Source organism: Schistocerca nitens, chromosome 6 (genome assembly GCF_023898315.1).
Source record: "Schistocerca nitens isolate TAMUIC-IGC-003100 chromosome 6, iqSchNite1.1, whole genome shotgun sequence".
NCBI lineage: Eukaryota > Metazoa > Arthropoda > Insecta > Orthoptera > Acrididae > Schistocerca > Schistocerca nitens.
In genome coordinates this window covers 404842474-404867674 of record NC_064619.1, presented here as the reverse complement: position 1 = coordinate 404867674, position 25201 = coordinate 404842474, and the positions used below count along the sequence as shown (strand labels likewise).

At 41.5% G+C, this 25201-nt stretch overlaps 2 protein-coding genes across 2 annotated transcripts in view; one reads left to right on the top strand and one right to left on the bottom strand.

The window, feature by feature from the left end:
* LOC126263654 (unconventional myosin-Ie-like) overlaps positions 1-25201 on the top strand; it is a 390931-nt gene that overhangs the window by 88895 nt on the left and 276835 nt on the right. The gene's annotated exons all lie outside the window — the stretch shown is intronic.
* LOC126263655 (uncharacterized) overlaps positions 5406-25201 on the bottom strand; it is a 59455-nt gene continuing 39659 nt past the window's right edge. Inside the window, exon 2 of the mRNA XM_049960759.1 lies at positions 5406-6748. Within this exon, the coding sequence (XP_049816716.1) occupies positions 6412-6748 (337 nt within the window). The 3' untranslated portion in view covers positions 5406-6411. The remainder of the gene's footprint in view (positions 6749-25201) is intronic.

Here is a 25201-nt window from a genome sequence, read left to right as displayed (position 1 = left end):
GGAATGGAATCTGTCAACAGGACAAACATTAGACAAAATGAATTGGGTGCAAAGGAATCTGTGTCTAAAAATTTCATAGGCAGGGAAATTTCTCTTTTTCTCAGTAGTGATATTCGCAGTTTAATGAGGAGGAGCAGTTTCTGTGGATGCCTGGCACAAAGAAATAAGGTGCTATAGAAAATTCTCAAGGTTGACAATTTTTAACTGTTCCATAAAAAAAGTCTCTTCCATGTATTTAACCATCTGTTATATTGCATCACCTCATCCACAATCACTTACGTCTGATGTAGGGTTGACTGAGTCACACTGGCAAAATAAGCTGCAGTTTGTAAGATGGGTTGTGCCATTATTTTTACCGCAAGATTTTATAAGACATGATAGAGAAGTTTTGAGTTTTGGAAAGAATTTTTATCTGTCATCATCAGTTTTGAAGTAGACCCCATTAGGTAAACAGTTATGCTAGCTTTTTTTCCAATCCCCGAAACACGTCTGTAATTTGATCTTTGAGACAACTTTTAGTTCTTCGGGAATACATTTGTAACCTTCTCTGTGCTTCGATTTAAGGTTTTCTTCATTTTTGGGACCAGGATAAGTCAAATGTTGCCATCCCTGATGAATATGAAGGCTGGTGCATTAAAGCATTTTTTCCCCCAAAAACTCATGAACAGGTAGTGAAGTGTAAGCAGGTGAATTATAGTGGTGCAAAAACCATGAATTGTTTCACCACAAATCAAGGCCCTCTCACCCTATGCACTCTGATTGCTGAATGCAGATGTCATTGAACTTGTAAGTAGTACCCAGTAAGCAGTAGTAATCATCTGACCATCTGGCAAGAATTCATTGTGCACTATAGTGTTAAAATCAAAGAACGCAGTTTACATTTGACTGTTCTTGTTGAGGTTTTTTTGTTCTTGATGAGGCAGAATGCTTCCACTGATATGTTTCAGCATAGTTTTGAAGTCATATCCATAAACCATTTTCACCGCCTGCAATGATATGTTTCTGTAGATCTGCAAAGTTACTGACTTCGAAATTCAACAGTTTTGTAACAAATTTTGCTGTTGCTTGTTTCATACCAAAAACATATGAAAAAATTTCTCCATAAGTGACTTCTCTGTGATCCTTCAATTGTTCATAAATACTTCTTTCATTTTTGCCACAGTTTCAGTGTTTGATGATGTGCAGGGTGCTCATTGTCATGAGTGTCCTCACAGCTGTCTTCCAAACGCTTATACCATTTACAGTACTATGTTTTACTTGTAGTTGACTCACCAAATGCAATATTTAACATTTCTGAGACTCTGTTGCTCCTTATTCTATTCTTAGATTAAAATTTAATGCAAAATTTATGATCAAGTTTCATACAAAATAAATGTCACCAATACTACCAAAACATGTTAACTTTTTGACGGCTGACACCAGACTCAATATTTGTCATAATATCCTAGATATGGAGGAGGGCTTGCCAGTAATTACTGAGCATGCAATGTGCAGTCATCTGTAAGCTGTGGTTCACATCAGTGCTAGTGATGCCTGTCACTTGGTTTCTGAGGCATCCTCAGTTCATACAGATGGCTGGTGGAAGTGGTGGAAACTGCTGGCCTTGCACACGGGGAGCAAGCCGAGCTCACAATTTGCAGCATTTTTCCCAGAATTGAGAGGGGTCATTTAGTTTGGAGCCAAGTGGAGGGTCTGTTATTGTCTTGGCTCCAGATTTCTGAACCTGCGTTATTGGGTGGAGAGCTGTAGGTCTCGTCTTGACAGGTCAAGGGTGGACTACACAAAGGAAGCAGCCACTCTGATAGCAGAGTACTTTAGGATGCACTTGAAGGTTTTGTAGGCTAGGTGATAGTTTGAGGACTTTTGATTAATACTCATCAGTCAGCATGCAGATAGCGAAATGGGATCAGGTTGAGAGTAAAATTGCCTTGACTGTCAAAATTTTATGAGTAAATTGTCAAAGTATTTGTAACAAAGTTCATGAATTTATTGCCCTTCAGGAAATTTGTCATGCTCAAATTATTCTCAGGGCCAAGAACTGGCTGAAACCTGAAGTAGAAAGTTCTGAAATATTTAGCAAGTCATGGAGTATACATAGGAAAGACAGATTAGATGTCATAGGAGAGGGAGTGTTTTGCAGTTGACAAAAATATGGTCTCCAAAGAGGTCTGTTTTGAGTATGACTGTGAAGTTATCAGGATTCAAATAACAGGTCTAAGTGAAATAATGTTAATTTGGATGTTTTTATCAGCCACCTGATTCTGCAGTTTAGGAGTCATTCGAAGAAAGTCTACGCTCAGCAGAGCAGAAATACCTGGATCATTCAGTATTAGTTGTAGGTGACTTCGACCTGCCGAGCATAGAACGGAATATCTGTGGATTCATTTTAGAGTTAACGGACAGGCAGTCTTGCAAAGTAATTTTGAAACCATTTTATGAAACCACCTTGAGCATCCAATTTGACAGCCCACATGAAATGGAGATATTTTGGACCCTGTATCTACAAACAGGTCTGACCCTACCTTTTCAATGTCATCAATATGGAGACAGGGATTAGTCATCATAATTTCATTTTAGTAACGGTGGTTACTTAAGTTGATAAATCAGTCGAGAAGACTAGGATAGTATATTTGCTACAAAGAACAGATGATTGGAGATCATTTAGTTCCAGTATAATGGAAGTACAGGAATCACTGACAAAGTTTAAATGGATTGTAAATCTCTGGAGAAGTGTATATTGACTAAGTGGATTAAGGATGGAAAAGATACTCCATATTTTAATAACAAAATTTGGAACATGCTGAGGAAGCAAAGGCCGTTGCATGCTTGGTTTCTCAGTTCGAAAAAGAGTGCGCTAAACAGGACAGGCAAAAATTAGTAGAAATTTATGTGTCTGTAAAAAGATTGATGCATGAAGCTTGCAACAATTACCACCATCATGCCTTGGGAAAGGATCTAGCCAAGAACCAGAAAAAATTCTGGTCCCTACATAAATCACTGAATGGCTCAAAGGCTTCTATCTGATGACTTTTGACCCGTTTGGTGTGGCAGTAGAAGATAGCAAAAGAAAATCTAAAGTTTGAAACTTCACATTTAAGAAATCATTCACACAGGAGGATTGTACAAACATATGTTCATTTGACCATTGCACAGACTGCTGTATGGATGACATTGAAATGGGCATCCCTGTTGTAGAGAAGCAACTGAAAGAATTGATAACAAACAAGTTGTCAAGTCCACAAGGAAACCGAATATGGCTTTATGAAGAGTATTGTATCGTATGGGACTGGGGACCAAGAAATCAGAGAGGCTTTGTCTCTGCCTTAGCTTGCAGTGGTACACAACCCCACAACAGACTACAGCAGTCCACTCTCCCCACTGCCGCCCCACACCGAACCCAGGGTTATTGTGCAGTTCGACCCTCAGTGGACACGACCCTCCCCTCCCCCCCCCCCCCCCCCCCTCTCCCCTCGCTGCACCGGGAACGTTTCACACCAGACGAGTGTAACCCGAATGTTTGTGTGGTAAAGTAAAGATGGTATACACGTACATGGAGAAAGTGTTTGCACAGTAATCACTGACATAGTGTAACTGAGGTGGAATAAGGGGAACCAGCCCTCATTCGTCAAGGCAGATGGAAAACCACCTTAAAAACCATCCACAGACTGGCCGGCACTTCAGACCTCGACACTAATCTGCTGGGCAGATTCGTGCCGGGCATCGGCATGCCTTCCCGCCCAGAAAGCAAAGTGTTAGACTGCACGGCTAACTGGGCGGGCTTTATGAAGAGTACTCTACAGCATTGGCCCCTTACGTAGCTTGCTTTTATCATGAGTATCTTACTCATTGCAAAGTCCCAAGCGAATGGAAAAGGTTGCAGGTGATTCCTGAATATACGAAGTTTAAGAACTGACCCACAAAATTACAGACCAATTTCCTTCAACATCAATTTGCTGCAGAATTCTTGAACATATTCTCAGTTCCAATATAATAAAGTTCCTTGAGATGGAGAATCTTCTGTCCTCAAACCAACACGGTTTTGAAAAGCATTTCTTGGGTGAAACTTGGCTTGCCCTTTTCTCAAATGATATCTGGCCAACTATGGATTCCGTATTACATTTCAGAGAAGCTTGTGATATGGTGCCTTACCGCAGACTGTTAATGATGGTACAAGCATATGGAATATGTTGCCAGATATGTGAGTGACTGGACAACTTCTTAAGTAATAGAACCGAGTACATTGCCCTCAATGACGCATGTTCAACATTGACAGGGGTATCATCTGGAGTGCCCCAGGGAAGTGTGATAGGACTGCTAATATTATCTATACACATAAATCATCTGAGGGACAGGATGAGTAGCAATCTGTGGCTGTTATCTGATGATGCTGAGGTGTACAGGAAGGTGTCACCATTGAGTGACTGTAGGAGAGTACGGGATGACATGGACACAATTTCTAATTTGTGTGATGAGTAGACGTTGGCTCTGCATGTAGAAAAATGTTAGGTAATACAGAAGAGCAGGAAAAACAGACCAATAATGTATGAATACAGCTTTAGTAGTGTGCCACTTGACACGTTCAGGTTGATTAAATATCTAGGTATAATGATGCAGTTCAATATGAATGGAATGAACATGTAAGAATTATAGTTGGGAAGGTGAATGGTCAACTTTTGTTATTGGGAGAGTTTTAGGAAAGTGTGGTTCATCTGTAAAGGGGACTGCATATAGAACACTGATGGGACCCATTAGTGTAGCTAAAGTGTTTCAGATCCCCATCAAGTCGGATTAAAGAAAGACATCGAAGAAACTCTGAGGTGGACTGCTAGATTTGCTAGTGGTAGATTTGATCAACATGCAAGTATTATGGAGATGCGATGGGAGCTCAAATTGGAGTAATTGGAACTAAGGCAACATTCTTATTGAGGAAAATTATTAAGAAGTTTTAGAGAACCTGCATTTGAAGCTGACTTTAGAAAGCTCCTACTGCTGTCAGTTTACATTTCATGTAAGGACCACAAAAATAAGAGAAATTAGGGCGTGTAAAGAGACACATAGGCAGTCATTTTCTCCTTGCTCTGTTTGCGAGTGGAACAAGAAGAGGAATGACTAGTAGTGGTGCAGCATACCCTCCATTACACACCCTGTTTTGTGTTGCAGAGTATGTACATAGGTGTTCATGTACAGATTCTGTTTAGACATACATACGAACACAACAGTAACAAAATTTCATGTATCATACTAACACAGAATGTGAAATTACAAAATTCCCATTACTTTTTGAATACACTGCATATTAACTGATACAACTGACATTATTGACTTGCGTGACATGTGCTCTATAAAACCAATGTGGATGAATGTATAATGGAGTGGGTAAAACAAGATGGCAGTATTCAACTTCATCGTTTGTTAAAGTGTCAAGAACATCTTGAGTTTTAATGCTCCATCAGAAGTAAAAACAGTTATGTACACTGTAATAAATCTCACAGAATAAGGCATCACAAAGAATGCCATATACTTGTTGAGACCATTGGTACACTGATTGCTGAGTAGGACCTGCATATCACAGTCAGTTAGACTTGTTTTTGTGATGTGCATTTCATGTACTCACACAGTTACACGATTTGGCATTTATTATTTGCCATAAGTAATTGAGACAAACAAAGTCCCCCCCCCCCCCCCCCCCAAGAAAGTCCTTCAAAATATGTATTGTATAGAGTTCTTAAGTTAGGCATGTTTTGTCATCATTACAATTTTATACAGACTTGTACAATTGTTAATTCTATTTGACATCCAACGTGTTGGAGCAAAAGATATTAGTAGAAAGAACAATGTATGTCTGCAGCTACAATTTTTGTATACAAATAATGAATTGTTTGTTCACTTGCATGCAAACTTGCTTGCATACACACGCCCACCTATACACATACACATATATTCAACAACAACTTTTGGACACATTTATAACATATCTTTTGGACAAATCAGTCTTTGCTTTGTTTTTAAAACAGAGTGGCATGATTTCAAGTTGCCACTTGGGCATAAATTTGTGTTGAGGGTTCCAGCTTATTTTGATGGTATGGGCCATCAAAGTTACAGACTACAATAAGTTACTTCTCGGCAATGATTGCAAATTGCAGCTATGTCTTTTCAGTTAACTCACATTATTAATTGTGTACACATGGGGAGACTGAATGATGCCTCAGAAATATTTCCAAACTGCCACAGATATGGTATCTCTTTGATAGGAAATACAACTATTTCAATAAATTGTTCAGTTTGACAGTTCAGTTGCAAATCACCACCTGCGTGTTGCACAATTCTACATCTCATCACAGTGAAAACAGTCTTTGAAAATCTGTGGCTACTGTGACAAAGTGGAAGATGGCAGTCAGTTTCATGGAAGAATTAGACAGTGTTGGGCAACAAGTCAGTACGATGTGTGTATCGCTGCACTGTTGGTGTAAAAAGTCTTGGAGGCAGTGTAACTGATGGGCGTTGCCTGTCTTCCCAGCGCAGCTGTAGTTGAATCAGTGCAGGTGTAGGTCTATGCTGCATTACTGTTCGTGATGGTGGTGCTGGTATTTGTTTTGGCAGTTCACTTGATGTCACGTGAGACCTTGGTTCCACAGTTGCTGCACGAATGTCTCTCCTGTTCCTTGGTTCAGCTCCAGAAGGAGGTCGTGGTAGTACTACTGCTCCAGCTATTGCTGTGAGTATGGCAAGCAGCCCCCAGATGCTGCATCTGAAACCAGAAGTACATTGTGTTTTATGCAGATATTAAACAGCACCAGCATTAAGTACTAAGTAGGAATAATAATAATAATAATAATAGTTGTGCCTGTGTTTGTCCTAAAAATGTTCCTTTACCACCTTTTAGGTGCACTGTTTATGACTGTCATGTCTTCCTCATAGTAAGGTCAATGTAATTCAAGTATTTATAAATCATTTTGTAACTGGAATGAAAATATGTAACCAGTAATTGTAAGTCACTGATTATTCGTGTCAATGAACAACAAAACAAATTACTTTTAGGGAGGAAAATGGGAAGAAAAAACCTTATGAAAATTGGAACTGTAACAGCTGCATGTCGCTTATTAATAATGTCTTCCGATAAATTTATTGTAAATTTACTTATGTCAAAGCACTATTGTCCATTTGACTGCTGGTGTCATACACAGAATACCTACTCTGATAGTCATCTGTAAGGGGAAAAAGTTCTGTTGGTGTTGATTGGCATTCTGCTATGTAAGAGCGAAAGGTACTTCTTTGACTAAGAGTTTTCTGTTCATCAGAATTCAGTTATAAAAGAATGAATAAAAACCTTGATAGACAGGGACCTTTGCTGATTGAGATCTGTTGCCAGTAGAGAGGTATCGTACCACTTTGTATGTATGATGTACAGACAACTGTCAACAACATATTCCAGCTTAATGAGATACTGTAGAAGTTAAGGATTTAATCAAAGTGGCTGATCGACAATGTAGAAACCAGAAACAGCATGTTGCAACCAAAAACAGCAAGTTGCCATCTAATTTGTTTCACATAGGAAAGTCAGGAATTAAAATCAACATTTTAGTCACCTATCTGCAGTTCAGCAACTACACACATGCATCTTTGAAACCTTTTCTTATGAATTTTTACAAGAACTGACACAAAGAATTAATAATATCTGTATTGTACAAAGCAGTTATTAAACAGCCCTGATTTAGTGACATTACGAGTTTACTGAATGCCAATATGCTGCACTAGCTGTTACTGCTAGTATTAAACCATTCTCTTATATTTCTCACTACTATAGCTTTCAGCTGTGTAGCACTCTCGGGTGTAAAATATAACCAGTTAAATATAGATACTTGGGTTACAGTCAATGTACTTGTCTACTGCACACAACTGTAGAAGCAGAGTGGGCTTTGGAGCAACGATGCTGTGCTACTGCAGGTGTATGATGTAGACAAGTGTGTTGATTGTAAAGCAAGTATATGTATCTAACTGATAATAATTTGCACGTAAGATTGACTACATAACCAAAACTACTCATTAGTGAACAGTATGAAGTAAAAGGGTGCTTTAATCCCCACAGTTACAGGCAGTGTGTCAGATTGATGCTTCTCAAGCCATTTAACATGGTTATGGACACCAATGCAATAATTATGATTTTAATCAGACAACACATAGACTTATACAGAAACACTGTAAGATCAATACTGTGATTAAAAAGGTTTGTTGAAACATTTTTCCCAAGTGCTTCAAGATGAGGAGAACACATTGTAGCACAAGGAAGCCAGTTTTCTGTAAATTGTAGCTGAAACCAGTGAGGAAAAGCTTGTTGGTTTGTGCCTGCATTGTTACTGTCTGCCCAGAAAAATAGTGATTATTTCTTTCTTTATACAGTGGATGGATTCAAAGTTTTGTACTTCTTTTGGCTTGCCCATCAGAGCACCCAGAACAAAAATTGTGTAATGAAGATCTTGTAATATGTACTTAAGACGTCACAGTGGACGAGCGGGAGGATCCGGGATTCTAGTGACTTCTTCATGAAAGAGTAAATACATGTCATATGAGGTGGTTATTGTTGTTGTTGTCGTCATCGTTGTTTAGTCCAAAGGCTGGTTGATGCAGCTCTCCATCCTAGTCTGCCCTGTGCAAGACTCTGCAAAACCTACAACTGTATTCAAGTCTTGTTCTTCCTTTGTAATCCCCCCTCCCCTCCCCCAAACTTCTTCCATAACCAAATTGACATTTCCTTTATACCTTAGGATGTTCCCTGTAAACCATTCCTTTCTTTTAGTCAAGTTGCGCATACATTTATGTCCCCCCCCCCCCCCCTCCATTACAATGGAATACCTGCTTATTTCCTACCTAATCTAGAATTCTTCTATAGCACTACTTTTTTTCAAACTTCTGTTCTCTTCCTGTCTCAAATACTTATTGTCCACATTTCACTTCCATACAAGGCTACACTCCAGGCAAGAATTCCTAACATCTAAATTGATGTTAGATGTTAACATAATCCTGTTTTTCAGAAATGCTTTTCTTGCTATTGCCGGTCTGCTTTTTATGTCCTTCATACTTCCACCTTCATTAATTCTTTTGCTGCTCAAATAAAAAATTTCAACTACTACTTTGTGTCTCATTTCTTAACCTACTTCTCTCAGCATTGACTGATTTAATCCTCTTACCAAATTTCTGCTTGATTTCCCTTATTGCTTCCTCAGCGTGCAGATAGAATAACATCAGGGCTAACATGTGCTACACTGGCTCGCTCCCTCCCAATTACAGCTTCCCTTTCATGTCCTTTGACTCTTATTACTGGTTTCTGTAAAAGTTGTTGGTACCTTTTTCTCCATGAATGTTTGCTCTTCTACCTTCAGAATTTCAGTGTGTGACTTCCAGTCAACATTGTCAAAAGCTTACTCTAAATCTGCAAATGCCATGACTGGAGGTTTGTGTTTTTTCAACGTATCTTTTAGGGTCTGTCGTAGGTCAGTATTACCTCAAATGTTCTTACATTTCTTCAGGACCTGACCTGACTTTTCCAGATGTCAGCTTCTACCAGTTTACCCATTCTTTTGTAATTAATTTGTATCAGTATATTGCAGTCATGACTTATTAAACTGATGATTCAGTGGTATCCGCACCTGACAACACCTTTCTTTGTTGGAATTGGAATTATGACATTCTTCCTGAAGTTGGGAGGGTATTTCACTTGCCTCGTATATCTCGCACACCCGGTTGAATAATTTTGTCATGGCTGGTCCTCCCAAGCACCTCAGTAAATCTGAGGGAAGATCATATACTGCAGGGGCCTTATTTCCTCATAGATCTTTCAGTACTATGCCAACTTCCTCTTGTAGTATCATATCTCCTGCTTCATTTTGACCTAATTTCTGTTTGCTTTCTACAAAATTGTCTTCAAGTTTGCCTCCTTATATAGGCCCTCTGTATATTCCTTTCAGCTTTTCCTTATTTGCTTAGTGATGGCTCCCCATCTGAGCTCTTGGTATTCATACAACTGCTTCTCTTTTCCCCAAATGTCTCTCTGATTTTTGTACAGGTGCCATCTACCTTTCTTCTAGTTGTGCATGTCTCTACAGCCTTGCATTTGTCTTCTAGCCATTCCTGTTTAGCCATTTTGTACTCTCTCTCATTCTCATTTTGTAGACATTTATATTCTCTTTTGGTTGCTTTATTTTTATATTTTCTTCTTTTATCTCTTAAACTATCACCTATGTTATACAGGGACTTCTACTCCTTATACTTCCCAAAACAGCAAATATGATGTCAAGGGTGTGGTGTTGAATTTAAATAGGAACATGCCTATCGTAAGTCAACTTTCATTTTGTAAACTAATTCTGTGACCAAGTTGAGAGGACATCCCACATTGTCATCCTATTCCTGCAGTTCCATTTGACATATGCATTAGAGGGGGCGTGTGGTTTGCACACCTCTCTCCTAGCCTTTTACATACATAGTTCATTCTTCTCATAAGGCTAAGTAGACTAATCTCCTGCTGGTAAAAAAAAAAAAAAAAAAAAAAAAAAAAGCCTTGTGATGTGGAGCTCCAACACAGGTCATAAGGCGGCCGTTGTGCTGCAGAAGCAAAGTTTCCCATAGAATTACAAGTTCTGATGAGTCATCCTAGCCGGCCGCGGTGGTCTCGCGGTTCTAGGCGCGCAGTCCGGAACCGTGCGACTGCTGCGGTCGCAGGTTCGAATCCTGCCTCGGGCATGGATCTGTGTGATGTCCTTAGGTTGGTTAGGTTTAAGTAGTTCTAAGTTCTAGGGGACTGATGACCACAGCAGTTGAGTCCCATAGTGCTCAGAGCCATTTGAGCCATTTTTGAGTCATCCTGCCTTTACTGTCAGTGCTTTCAAATTTCATTCCTGTGGTTTGTAGTGAATAGGTCTGTATGTATATCAAGTGGTCATGCCTATTAGTAATTTTGTAGGTAGACCTTGAGAAGGACTTTGATTTTAGTTCAGTGAGCAATTGAAAAAACAATTTTTAATTTAGTAATGCATTTGGTGTTCACCAAGATACTCTTTCTGTTATGAAACAAGTTGAAAATATAACGTAAAAAAATAAAAATTGTGATCAGAACGAGAAAAGTGGGCCCAAAAGGTGATGCTGCCTTCCATTCTGAGCTGTGAACAGCTCGGGATGACTGAAACCTCTAGCTAATTAATAAGGTCAGTCAACCTTGATTACGACAGCGTGTTTGCAGTCCACATACTGCATCGCCCACCCGTCCTTAACGTCCACCACCAGGCCTGTTTATGCGTGTTCAGGCGTATGCTTAACGAGTTTACCATTCCATCTACCCTTTCTCTTTTCTAAGACTGTTGTAAACAGTAACAGAATGAAGGTTGTGTTTCGGCTCGAAAACAAAGGGCCGCATAAGTAAGTGTGGGATAGAAATCTCCTTCCACCCACGGTCTCGCGGGAAAACTGTAGGCGAATGACGGGATAATTCCTTAAGTATCACGACTCCTTCCCCCCTTGCACGGCCCTCACCACATCCAGGTATAGTGTTCCATGTCTTAAGTTCACCGACCCCACGTTAAATATTAACTGTCCTTCCTCTTTCCCTAAATAGTGTACCGTATTGAGCGCACACCAGGTTGGTCAAGTGAAAACAGTTTTTTAACGTAGTAGTATGTAAATACGAATTGAAATACTACAAAAGAAGTTGCAGTTAATACGTACGTTACTTGGATTTGCCAAGAGCTCAGATGGGGAGCCATCACTAAGCAAATAAGGAAAAGCTGAAAGGTGGAAGGAATATACAGAGGGCCTATATAAGGAGGCAAACTTGAAGACAATATTATAGAAAGCAAACAGAAATTAGGTCAAAATAAGAATGATCATTGGCGCTACAGGTAAGTCAAAAATCAAAATTTTCAGTGAATAGTTTCTGTAAAATCGTTTGAGAAAGGTAACAGGTTGCGCACGCTCCGGTTCTGTCAGCGCAGAGCGTCGCCAGTCGGCGCGTGCGAAGTATGGTGTACGCGTCGCAATATGCGCTACACCCGCGCGACTTGGACGGAACGTGCGTGTCGCGCTGTAGTGTCGTGTCACGTCACACGTGCTATACGCGTCTCTATTTGCGCCTAGCCAAAACCGTTTGCGACATAAAAGGGGCCTTACACAGCTCAACCTGCACACCAAGAGGCATTTCATTGCTAGTTCTACTACCAGCTCACCACACGACACGAGAGTTAGTACGAGTGCAGAAATGTCGCCACTTGTATGTATGTACCGTACGCAAAAATGTACAGTGCAGCGTGAAGTACACAAAGCTAATGCTTCACCTTACTAACCAGATACAGTTCAGGCTTGGAGAGATATATACTGGGAACAAATGGAACCTCTGGTATATGTACCACTCATGCTTTCAAGAGGCGAGCAACAAATTATGGTTCATGTCGGTTGGGCTCACCAACCTGCTGGAGACTAAGGACCATCACGGCCCTCCCCAACAGAGTCAAAGTGGTTCAATAATTATTCGACACTACTGTGTGTGTCTGGCATCCACGGTCACTTTATCCAAATGCTACTGAATATGTCTGGGATGTCATCGAGAGGAATGTGTGGGTCTTGCAAAGGTGTACTGTCCCCTCCGACATAAAGCAGCAAGTGGCCGCTACATGTTGCTACTTAGGTATTTATGTCACCTCACACCAGACTCGAAAGGATGTTACAAAAGAACATGCTGCGTACCATCTTAGTTATTTTAATAAGAGCCAGCAGGTTTTTTTCTCTGCTCATAATGCGAGCACAATTCTTCTAAGTTAGAGCGATTCGTTCAATTATGGCTCTGTTTATTATAGATAGCTTTTAATGGTAAATGGAGGAGCCACAACCTCACTGTGATGCTGTAAGGGCGGCTTCTATTGTCTCGAAGACAGCCATGTTCGCGCGTGCAGGAAAAAATTCACGGATATTATCCTTTGCCTTTCTTTTTATCATAACGGCACTGATCGTACATGGAGTAATTCTTCTTTATCATGTTTCATTCTCAACACAGTACTGAAATATAATCACTGTGGATACTATTGGAGATGACGAATGAAACTTAATCATGTACAGCAGAAAAATAAATGCAATTCTGATACTGATTGTTGTCTCCGTGCACGTCACACTTCCCATCTATGAAAAGGCATGGTTCAACACATTGTTCTCCAAAAATTTAAACCTCCCAGATTATGTCTGCGCGTCAATATCCATTTACTTTAAGCCGAGTCACGTGATGCCAACTTTATGTGGGAGAACGGTAAACAAAATCAGTGAGTGGGGTCATTACCTGTTCCAAACAGATCTCCCAATTAGAGGGGGGGGGGGGGGAAATCGTCACAATTTAGTGTCGTGACTTCATTGAAATTCTCTACAAAACCCTCAGGACATACAGAAGTACAAAACAAGTCGTGTGTGTCATTTTATATCTACCTTTCTCAAACGATTTTACAGAAACTATTCACTGAAAATATTTGATTTTTGACTTACCTGTAGCGTTATATGTCAGCTTCGTGGCGAAGTGCCCATCATCTCGCTAATGATCATTCTTATTGTGATGTACACAGTTTAGTAAGACACTAAGCAAAACTCAAAAAGTTTGCAACGAAAATTAGGGGTCGCTGTGATTTTGCGTTTGGTACGTATTACACCATATGTTGCTGCGTATGAAATTTAACTAACATGTTAAATTTTTGTTTAGACTTGGGAGGAGGTTTCTATCTGCCACCGATCTCGAGAAAATGGAGCCTATGTAGCGCGCTCACTTCCGATCTCACGCCCGCGAGGATGAAATACTCGCAACATCTCTCGTATCTCCTAAACCGCTCGAGACATCGAAACGAAAGTTTGGCAAATGATAGCACACAAGGAGGAAAGTGTTTTGTCAATTCTTAAACACACGGAACTTTCTTATCTATGGCGATATATCAGTACTTATACTTCCCTTTTTATTTATTTCACTCCAGTGACTGTAATTTTTTAAGAGTTATCGACAGCTAGCGAAACAAGAGCGTCCTAGTATGAAAATAAATATGAAATTTCTTCTATTATGTTACTGCAAATCGACACTATGAGGTTTATCGTAAGCTGTTGAGCTTTGTGATTGCCACATACTTGTTAAATGAGGCACTCCGTTTCGTAATTCTGTCACTATAGCTGCTGTGAGATGAGTTTGGAAAATTACACTGTGACAAAGGAAGTACAATTAAACCAGTCGCCAAGAGAAATGTGGCCATTACTCACAAACGGTCATGCTTCTTCGAATGAGAAAAGGTTAAGAACTCACACAAAAATAGATTACCAATTCTGTTGGAATTTTGGTGGAATCCCCGTAACCCATCGTATTTTTATCACTGAGCGACTGGAATGGAAACTTACCAAAGGATTTTATTCCTTCTCTTGATCTTAGCAGTATTAAAATAATGACGAGCGTTTATTCAGGCGGAATGATAGGCTCATGCCAGATACTGGTTACTCACCTACGGCTTGCCAAACTGACAATGTGTGATCGCGAATAAAATAGTTGTTATTGAGAAAAATAAACAATTGATCTGTCGCACAACACAATAGTCAGTGTATTGTCAGCAGCGGAGGATAATGCGCGCGACAGGAATGCACAAGCTAGCCATGTGTGCTTTGTGAGCTGGGGTTCAAAAAACATTGTCAAAAAAGTAGATCTGCCTTTGTCAGCAGTACATTTCAACAAATTAAATATATCTAATCATGACACTCTTATAGGATTTTCCTACTCTCGTAATAATACCGATTATTTTCTTCATTTGCATAGCCTGTTGGATTAATGCTCATAATGTGCATGCAACAATTGAAATGCTTTCTCTCATCACGGCGAACCAATTAAAACATTATTATTTGTGACTGCTTTTCGACTGTTTCTAGCTTGCAGTGGAAATGTGATGTTCGCATGCATGTAGTACAGTGTGTTGTATTACATTATTACATTCATATCCAAGTAATCACAGTGAGACTTCTGTACTTCAGATCTTGGACGCTTTTTACCAGGAGCACAAAGGGATCACACCTGTGGAGATTTTCCCTTTCTAAATTTTTGTAACAGATCGTACAGATATGCCAGTATACTAGGCAGCGAGAAGATAACCTTGTTTTACTTTCCTGCCTTGCTTCTTAACCACATGATTTTATAATATTCCTTGCTTCCTTATTCACTACCCTCTGTCCCTTCTTGCAATCTGAAAACATCGCAGAGGCATATGATACAATTCCAGCGGCCAGTGGCTCTCCAGTTAATGAAGTATGCATTTTTCTTGACAGAAGAAAAACAAAACTATGCAGATATAAATAACAAAAGTATGATGTACTAACGAAGAAAGCTGGAGCGCTTAAATGCCGAAAAACGAAACACTACCCAAAGGCAATAAAATTTAGTATACAGTAAGGCAAAATTTATCGTATGGTTAATACTACCACAGCTCATATGCTCCGTTCCGATGTGAGCAAATGGCCGGGCTACTTTTCCGCTTCCCGCCTCAAATTTCCCACGGTGCTAGCGCGGCACGCGCGACGCGCGGCGCGGGAAACTGTGCCACTACCACAACGCCGCGCGACCTGGCGCAAGCGCGTGTCGCGTCCTAGTCGCGTCGCGTCGCAATTTGCGCGGTCCCATTTGAATCAGTGAAGTTATAAAAATGCGCGCTGCGCTGCGTCGCGCTATACGCGTCTCAATTTGCGCCTAGCCTTGTTGGGCGAACACCCGATCGCCGCTCACCTCGTCTCGCCACCATATATATGTGGAGCGAGTGGGTTGGCTCTCTGTTTGACCATCATGATTTATGTTCTTTGTTTCTCTTCGAGTGAATGTTTGGCACTGCTGATTGTCTGCTACAAGAGTCCAGCATCTCAGGTAGCGCGCCGTGTTAATCTCGCGTCGACAATACTTTAAATTGTAACCTCCCCTTACTGTTGTTTCTACATCATTAGAATCATACCCATTACCCATATATGCCATCAGATGCATATGAGATGAATACAATAAAGACATATCATGTTGTCTGGATTGATGCAGCTCTCTGCCCTAATCCGTCGTGTACAACCCACTCATCTCTGAACAATTACTGCAAACTACGTCCTTTTGAAACAGTATACTGTATCCCTCGTTTGGTGTCTCTCTATAATCCCTCCCCCGTCGTCCTTCAACACTCCTCCCTCTCTCCCTCCCACCCTCCCCCTCGCTCTCCCTCCCCCTCCCCTCTCCTCCCTCCCCATATTCGATACTACAAATCCTATTTTTCAGAAATGAATTTCTTGCTGTTGCCAGTCAGCATTTTATATCGCCTTCACTCCGACCATCGTCAGAAATTTTGCTGCCTGTATAGCAAAACTCAGGTGTTACTTTGAGTCTTAGTCCCTAACCTACTTCCCTCATCACCACCTGACTTAATTATACTACAGTCCATTATCCTTGTTTTGCTTTTGTTGATGTTTATCTTGTATCCTCCTTTCGAGGCACTGTCCATTTCTTTCAGCTGCTCTTCCAAGTCCTTTACTCTCTCTAACAGAATTACCGTGTCATCGGCAAACCTCAATTTTTTTTTATTTTTCTCCCTGAACTTTAATTCGTACTCCTCATTTTTCTTTGGTTTCTTTTCCTACTTGCTCAGTGTACTTATTGAATAAGATTGGGGATGGGCTACAACCCTTTCTCACTCCCTTCTCAATCACTCCTTCCCTTTCATGCACCTCGACTCTAATAACTGGCGTCTGGTTTCTGTACAAATTGTTAATAGGCTTTCGCTCCCTGTGTATAATTCCTGCTACCTTCAGAATTTCGAATAGCAAACATTGTCAAAGCAGTAGATACTGTTGCTACATGTAACACTTCTGTAGGTTATGTTTAAATTCAGCTTACTTATGCTGTTAGTTTTATTAACATCTGAGCGATTAACACACCCAGCGAATGTTTTCAGATGATATTTTGTGTCCGCCAGTGCAATATCTTATAATTCTTCAGACGTGCTTTATTCACTTTTGAACGCCATTCCGAACCTACTTTGTAAATATACTGTCGAGTATGCCTCTGTGATAGCATCTGTCAATCTTGACACGCAGTCAGTGATTGAAGTTGAGTTTACCGTGAATGTATATACAGTGGACTGCTGTAGTGGTGAAATAGTTCTAGGACGCTTAGAGCTGTAGTCAGCCTTCTCTCCACGATCTCACCATAAACTACGTTGGCAAGAACGTCATTTTCCGGGAGAACGGCCCCAGCGAAATGCGATGGGTGAAGAACAGCTGCAAAAAACGTTTTGACCGGAGAGGAAAGTGTAGCGAGAGTACTTTCACGGCATTATGGTGGTGCTGTGGGTGCTTTGGGCAGCTGTACTACACCGGCAGGCATGCTGCAACAGGCTTTCAGCAGTCAACATTTCACAGAGAAGTGGTTTGATTCCAGTTAAGGTTCATAAGTAATAGTTTCAGAACGTCTGTGTCGTGTTACATGCTGTACATTGGTCTTCAGTGGTTAACGGAACGTCGGATGCGTAGTAGTTATAGAAAAGATTGATGCAAGTTAACTAGTGACACGTCCCCCCCCCCCCCCCCTTTCCATTTTTCGTAGTTTATTTACGAGTACATAATACACACCAAAATACTCGTCTTAGTCTCGTTCTCTAAATTAACCTTGCAGTCCTAGTTTTTATAGTGAAAAGTGCGCTAAATATGCAAGGTGCTTTAAACAGGGCGCGAATGTAGTGATCAAGTTACGCAACAGATCGATCTGGACCTCGGTCTACGCTACAGATCAATTTGTCATCAGCCAAGATTTCAGAGGGAGTCAACTATTACGCTCTAGCTGAAAGAAGTTATCAGTGGTAGGACTAATGATCGCTACTTGCTGAAGAAACAAGCAATTTTCGATTGATATCAAACTACGTATTTTTATTCAGTGAGTGGAGAAATCACGTCACGCACGTCTTTGTTCATAACAGGTCTGAAAAAATCCTGTAATAGACTAGCCATCACATCCGCAACGACTGCTTCCTTACGCATAAGATAGTAAAAAAAAGTCGTTCAAAGACACGTACAATGTAGCCAAGCAGAAAAGGTTATGTTGCTTATTTTTCTTCCCTTTCTCCGAGTCCATTTGATCTCTTCCCAGTAGAGTCTGTTAAACACTTTGGTCACATTGCATCGTTCAAGGAAAAATTCCAGAAATAGATCAGTAATTGAGTTTCAAATGGTGCTGTGCTGCGCGCAACTAAAAGCGGCGCGTGCGTACAGGAATTGTCAGAAACTGTGAGCTTCATTTTTCTAGCATTGTAAGACAGATTCCGTCATAATTTTGTTCCTAAACCATGCCTTTGGCAGCCAGTACTAACTGCTTGATATCGAGAAAATTCTCTAACGTGCAGCAACGAAGCGGTGGAGGCTTTTCATAAGAGCTCTCAGATGCTTCTAGTACGCATGGGCAGACAGGAGTGCGTGCACGTACCCCATCCACATCTACAACTATACTTCGTAAGCGTTATTGTCTGTGATGGAGAGAACTTTCTGCACCATTTTTTGTTCCCCCTTTCCTATTCCAATCGCGATTGGTGGACTGTAAGAGGAATTGTTTTTATGCCTCTGTGTGAGCTCGAGTCTCTTCAGTTTTATCTTCTCGGTATTTCGCGGTATTTCGGTTCAGGAAACCATGATCTCGAAATTTTAACAGCATGCCACACCGTGATACACAATGACTGTTGTAGCATCTGGCGCTAGAGTTGGGTGAGTATCTTCGTGACTCATTCGCGCATACTAAACTAATATGTGACGAAACGCGGTGTTCGTAGACCTCTCCAAGCCTGTCTCGTACGGGTCCCAGATTGACGAGCTGTATTGAAGTAAACTGTCGGACAAGGGTTTTGTAAGCTACCTCCTTTGTTGACGGACCGCACTTTCTGAGGAATCATTTACTGAATCTCAGTCTAGCATCTGCCTTTCCTGTGATTAGTTTTATGTGGTCATTCCACTTTAAACCATTCTGTAAGCATTCTCCAGGTATTTAATGGATGTGACTTTCCATTGATAGTTCGGCAGTTAATAACACAGTAATACGCGAGTGTAAAACGTGTTCAGAAACTGTCCAACAGCCGGACGTCAGCGTTATAGATCTTATAGTTGTGGGCATCCGTGCGGCGATCCTATTTGAAAATGGGAACTACCTCTGTTTTTATCCAATTACTAGGAGAGCGTTGCTCCTCTAGCGACCTACGGTAGACGACTGCTAGAAACAAGTTATACGTATTTCCACACTAATTCCTTCTAGTGCATCTTTATTTCGACTGTGACGGTGCACCCAATTTGTAACATTCTTCTGTCGCATCACATTAAAAAGGTTTTCTACTTATGGATGAGCACGACCCTTGTTCCATTTCGAAACAGTGCTGTGCTCAACACTTGTTTCATACCTTTTGTTCCGTTAGACTTGAGCCAGTAAATCCTTCATCCGCCATTCTTTAAAGAATCGAAGTTCCAATTACAAAACAGTTTAGAACTTTCATTATAAATGAGTTAAATGTTTGATGGTAAGGATGTTTAAAGAGAAAAGGTTTGAAATTATGCCTAAAGTTTGTTGGAAGTCGCTAAGTGCACTAATTCTCAAATACGAGGTGCGTTCAATAAGTAATGCAAAACATTTTTTCTCGGACAATTTCGGTTGAAAAAAATGCGGAATTTGCTGTGGGATACCGTGGAATATTCTCGCTTCAGCGCCTATAGTTTCATGAAGTTCCGATAGGTGGCGGCGCTGTGCTTAGCCTTCAAAATGGCATCTGTAACGAAGGTGCGTTCCAAGCTGTCATCGAGTTTCTTTTGGCGGAAAACCAGAACATCGCAGATATTTATAGGCACTTGCAGAATGTCTACGGAGACCTGATAGCGAACAAAATAAGGGTGAGGCATTGAGCAAAGCGTCTGTCATCACCGCAAGAAGGTCGCGAAACCTCCCCGATCTTCCGTGTGGCGGCCGGCCGCACAAGCGTGACTCCGGCAATGTTGGACTGTGGGGATATTCTCATTCGAGGTGACTGACGGATCACAATCGACCGCGTTGTTGCGCAGCTTGGATGTCTCTGTTGATTGTGCTGACACACTCGTCCACTAGTTACGATACTCAAAGGAGTGTGGTCGACGCGTTCTTCACCCCTAACAGGAGACCATAGAGAGCAACGCAGGACCATCTTTGCGGAATTGCTTGTGCATTACGAGGCTGATCATCAGTTTTATTTGTCGAACATCGTCACAGGCGATGAAACACTGATTCAGCACTTCGAACCGGAAACAAAACGGCAGTCCACCTCTCCTCCGAAGAAAATGCTGAAAACCACGCCCTCAGCCGGTGAAATCGTGGTGTTGGTCTCCAGTAGCTCTGAAGGAGATATCCTGTTTGATGTCCTCCCTCAGTGTGCAGCGATCAATTCAAGTGTATCGTGAAGAAGCGACTTTAATCTATTTGTCGCCCAAAAATGCAAATGAACTGCTTCTGCATGACAACTCAAGGCCTCACACAAATCTGCACACACTGTTCTTCCTCATCCACCACACAGCTCGGATCTCGCACCGTCCGACCTTCTTCTGTTTGGCCCAATGAAGAACGTACTCCGCGGGAGAAAGTACGTTGATGGTTGGGAGGTTATTGATGCAGCCAGACGTTGACTCCGACTTCGAGCAGTTTAGTGGTACCATGTGCGTATACAGGCGCTCCCAGTAAGGTGGCGTTAGGTCGTTGTATTGAACAGATGTTATGTTGAAAAACAGGGTTTTGCAGACAGTTTTTTTCTTTCAGAAAAAAATGTGTCGCATTATGTATTGAACGCCCCTGGTACTATATGAATATATCGTTTGTGTCGCCATCCTCCGCAGCAAGCATATAAATACTTGTTTTTCAAATCAAACTGCCTTTTCCTGCTGCTAGTTACTTTATTTATCCCATACGCGTTTCGCCTTCTCCTGTTCTAAGGCAACATCAGTGGGGTCTATAACGATACAGTTTTGTTAGTTATAGATTATCAAACAGTTCACTTCGCGATTTTTTGTAAAAAAAAGTAATTATTTACGATTTGCTGATCTGCATTTCCTCACATCTGATCTAGAGGTCGCACTACCACTTTTATCACCGACATATATTCACATCTTTGTGTTCTCGCCATCCACACATTGTTCACCATGCTTCTCACTCTTTTTTGAGGTGGACTGTTGTTCTTTTGTCACTCGATACAACTATTTCGTCGTATACTTCTTTTCACAGTGTAAATATTGCGACTCCATTGCGTGTGTGTGTTTGTGTGTGTGTGTGTGTGAGAGAGAGAGAGAGAGAGAGAGAGAGAGAGAGAGAGAGAGAGAGAGAGGATAGAGCCGATTTTTTTTTCCGGTTGGGAGGGGGGGGTGTAGGCGGGTGTACTAGCTGTTAGCGAGTGGCTGAAAACTTTGGTGACAGCTGTTTTGACTTTTCGTTTGAATATTCTGGGGAGGGGTCACGGATGAGTGAGTGTAATGACGTTGGGTGCTATTATTAATACATTGGACAGTATTATTATATTTATCCTTTTTGCGAATATTATTCTATTATTTTATCTCAACCACTAGAGAAGATGACATGAAAATAATTAGAATCAACAATAAAAAACACCTTCTGACCATGCAAGAAAATTACCACATACATAAAACCAAAACAGAGGGGAAAATCCTGTTGAATGAGGAAGTACACATGCCAAGCAATTTATTATTTACACTAATAGATAAAATAATAGAATAACATTCGCAAAAAGGATAAATATAATAATACTGTGCAATGTAATAATAATAGAACCCAACATCTTTACACTCACTCATCCACGACCCCTCCCCAGAATATTGAAACGAAAAGTCAAAACAGCTGTCACCAAAGTTTTCAGCCACTCTCTAACAGCTAGTACACGCGCCTACCTCCCCCCCCCCCCCCCAAAAAAAAAAAAAGAATTCGTCTCTCTCTCTCTCTCTCTCTCTCTCTCTCTCTCTCTCTCACACACACACACACACACACACACACACACACACACACACACACACACACACAATATAAACATCATAAATAGAAGTTAGTAACGAACATATACTTCGTTTGGTTGGCAACAAATAGGTAAACATACCAAAGAAGATGAAACACGTAATGGAGTCGCAATATTTACACTGTGAAAAGAAGTGTACGACGAAATAGTTGTGTCGAGTGACAAAAGAACAATAGTCCACCACAAAAAAGAGTGAGAAGCATGGTGAACAGTGTGTGGATGGCGAGAACAGAAAGATGTGAATATATGGCGGTGATAAAAGTGGTAGTGAGACCTCTAGACCAGATGTGAGGAAATGCAGATCAGCAAATCGTAAGTAATTACTTTTTTTACAGAAAATCGCGAAATGAACTGTTTGATAATCTATAACTAACAAAACTGTATCGTTACAGATCCCACTGATGATGCCCTAGAACAGGAGAAGGCGAAACGCGTATGGGATAAATAAAGTAACTAGCAGCAGGAAAAGGCAGTTTGATTTGCAAAACAAGTATTTAGATGAATATAGTCTGGGTAATTTGCGCGCCGTGAATTAAGCTGCCTCAAGACATATACACAGTTTCTAACTGTAATACTTGTCTGTCTTCGTTAAGCCTTTAGCCTAAATGGGTAGATACCTCCTAATGGGCAGATACCTCTGAACGGGAAGATCAGTTTGGATTCCGTAGAAATGTTGGAACATGTGAGGCAATACTAACCTTACGACTTATCTTAGAAGAAAGATTAAGAAAAGGCAAACCTACGTTTCTAGCATTTGTAGACTTAGAGAAAGCTTTTGACAATGTTAACTGGAATACTCTCTTTCAAATTCTGACGGTGGCAGGGGTAAAATACAGGGAGCGAAAGGCTATTTACAATTTGTACACAAACCAGATGGCAGTTATAAGAGTGGAGGGGCATGAAAGGGAAGCAGTGGTTGGGAAGGGAGTGAGACAGGGTTGTGGCCTATCCCCGATGTTATTCAATCTGTATATTGAGCAAGCAGTAAAGGAAACAGAAGAAAAGTTCGGAGTAGGTATTAAAATTCATGGAGAAGAAATAAAAACTTTGAGGTTCGCCGATGACATTGTAATTCTGTCAGAGACAGCAAAGGACTTGGAAGAGCAGTTGAACGGAATGGACAGTGTCTTGAAAAGAGGATATAAGATGAACATCAACAAAAGCAAAACGAGGCTAATGGAATGTAGTCAAATTAAATCGGGTGATGCTGAGGGAATTAGATTAGGAAATGAGACACTTAAAGTAGTAAAGGAGTTTTGCTATTTAGGGAGTAAAATAACTGATGATGGTCGAAGTAGAGAGGATATAAAATGTAGACTGGCAATGGGAAGGAAAGCGTTTCTGAAGAAGAGAAATTTGTTAACATCGAGTATAGATTTAAGTGTCAGGAAGTCATTTCTGAAAGTATTTGTATGGAGTGTAGCCATGTATGGAAGTGAAACATGGACGATAAATAGTTTGGACAAGAAGAGAATAGAAGCTTTCGAAATGTGGTGCTGCAGAAGAATGCTGAAGATTAGATGGGTAGATCATATAACTAATGAGGAGGTATTGAATAGAATTGGGGAGAAGAGAAGTTTGTGGCACAACTTGACAAAAAGAAGGGACCGGTTGGTAGGACATGTTTTGAGGCATCAAGGGATCACAAATTTAGCATTGGAGGGCAGCGTGGAGGGTAAAAATCGTAGAGGGAGACCAAGAGATGAACACACTAAGCAGATTCAGAAGGATGTAGGTTGCAGTAAGTACTGGGAGATGAAGAAGCTTGCACAGGATAGAGTAGCATGGAGAGCTGCATCAAACCAGTCTCAGGACTGAAGACCACAACAACAACATATGTCAGCATTTTAAATTCAGTCAGTAATTATATAAAAAAACTGAAAATCAAAATTTTGTTGCCCATAGTAGTCACCAGATAGGTAACTTGCAATTAGGACCGTACACCGGGTTAGCCGTGTAGTAATACAGATATTTGACACCGTCTGGTCTCTGCTTTGTCGAGGATATCTACTTTGCACTTTCACAGATTGAGAGACAGGCTTTTACGACTAGTCACATCTTGGTGAGATTTTAGACTGAGACGCCGGCTTCTCGGAAGGCGTCCGTTCCGCTTGCGCTGTCTGTCCAGCGAGCATGCAAGGGCAGCGGCGGCGGTAGCGAGGCGCGTCGCGGCGCTCTGGTTTCTGCCGACTGCACAGCCGAGTGAAAGTTATTTCGCCTGACCGCCCGTGCCTAGTTGTCGGCGGCAGGCGCTCGGTCTGGTAACCTTTAGTTTAGCTGTACCCGCGGCAAGGTCGGCCGCATGCGCACGCACACGCAACACGCACTGCGCGCATCGGTCGCGCACGTCCCGCCCAGTACGCGGGTGAAAGCCGGGGCAAGGCGCAGCGCGTGATAAGAGAAACTGTCGGGCCGTGCTACGCACGCGCCGCCGTGGCCCGCGTTCCCAACAGGTGCTCCCCTGCGTCCTTCGGCCTGCCGTGCTTCCCAACTGTTATCAGCCGGCCGCAGTGGTGTTTAACGGCCTTGCTTTCTATGTGACATTAGGGGCGGAGCGAACACAAGCGGTCGTGCGTCAGTACGTCTCTCCGCTGTAAAGGTAGGCGAGCGCGAGCAAACTGCGTTCGACGGAGTTCGTTTCGCATACGTTAGTGTTCGTCCGTCTTTCGCTGGTCTTTTAAGCCCCTTTTACACGATGACTGTTTCAATCGACAACAGTGACACCTCTCAAGACTATACCTTTAAGCCGACCTCCTCTCTAAACTACCATAGTCTTAAGGAACGGCCGGCCGCGGTGGTCTCGCGGTTCTAGGCGCGCAGTCCGGAACCGTGGGACTGCTACGGTCGCAGGTTCGAATCCTGCATCGGGCATGGATGTGTGTGATGTCCTTAGGTTAGTTAGGTTTAAGTAGTTCTAAGTTCTAGGGGACTGATAACCACAGCAGTTGAGTCCCATAGTGCTCAGAGCCATCTTAAGGAACGAAAATAAACTTCCATAACACGAATGCGCCTTTGTCCCCTTTAACCCTAGAATACTGTACTAGTTTCGAACCCTTCCATACGTATACCTTCGTCGATTCGACAACACCACCTAGGTTTGGCCAGGAAAATTAGTAAAAGCG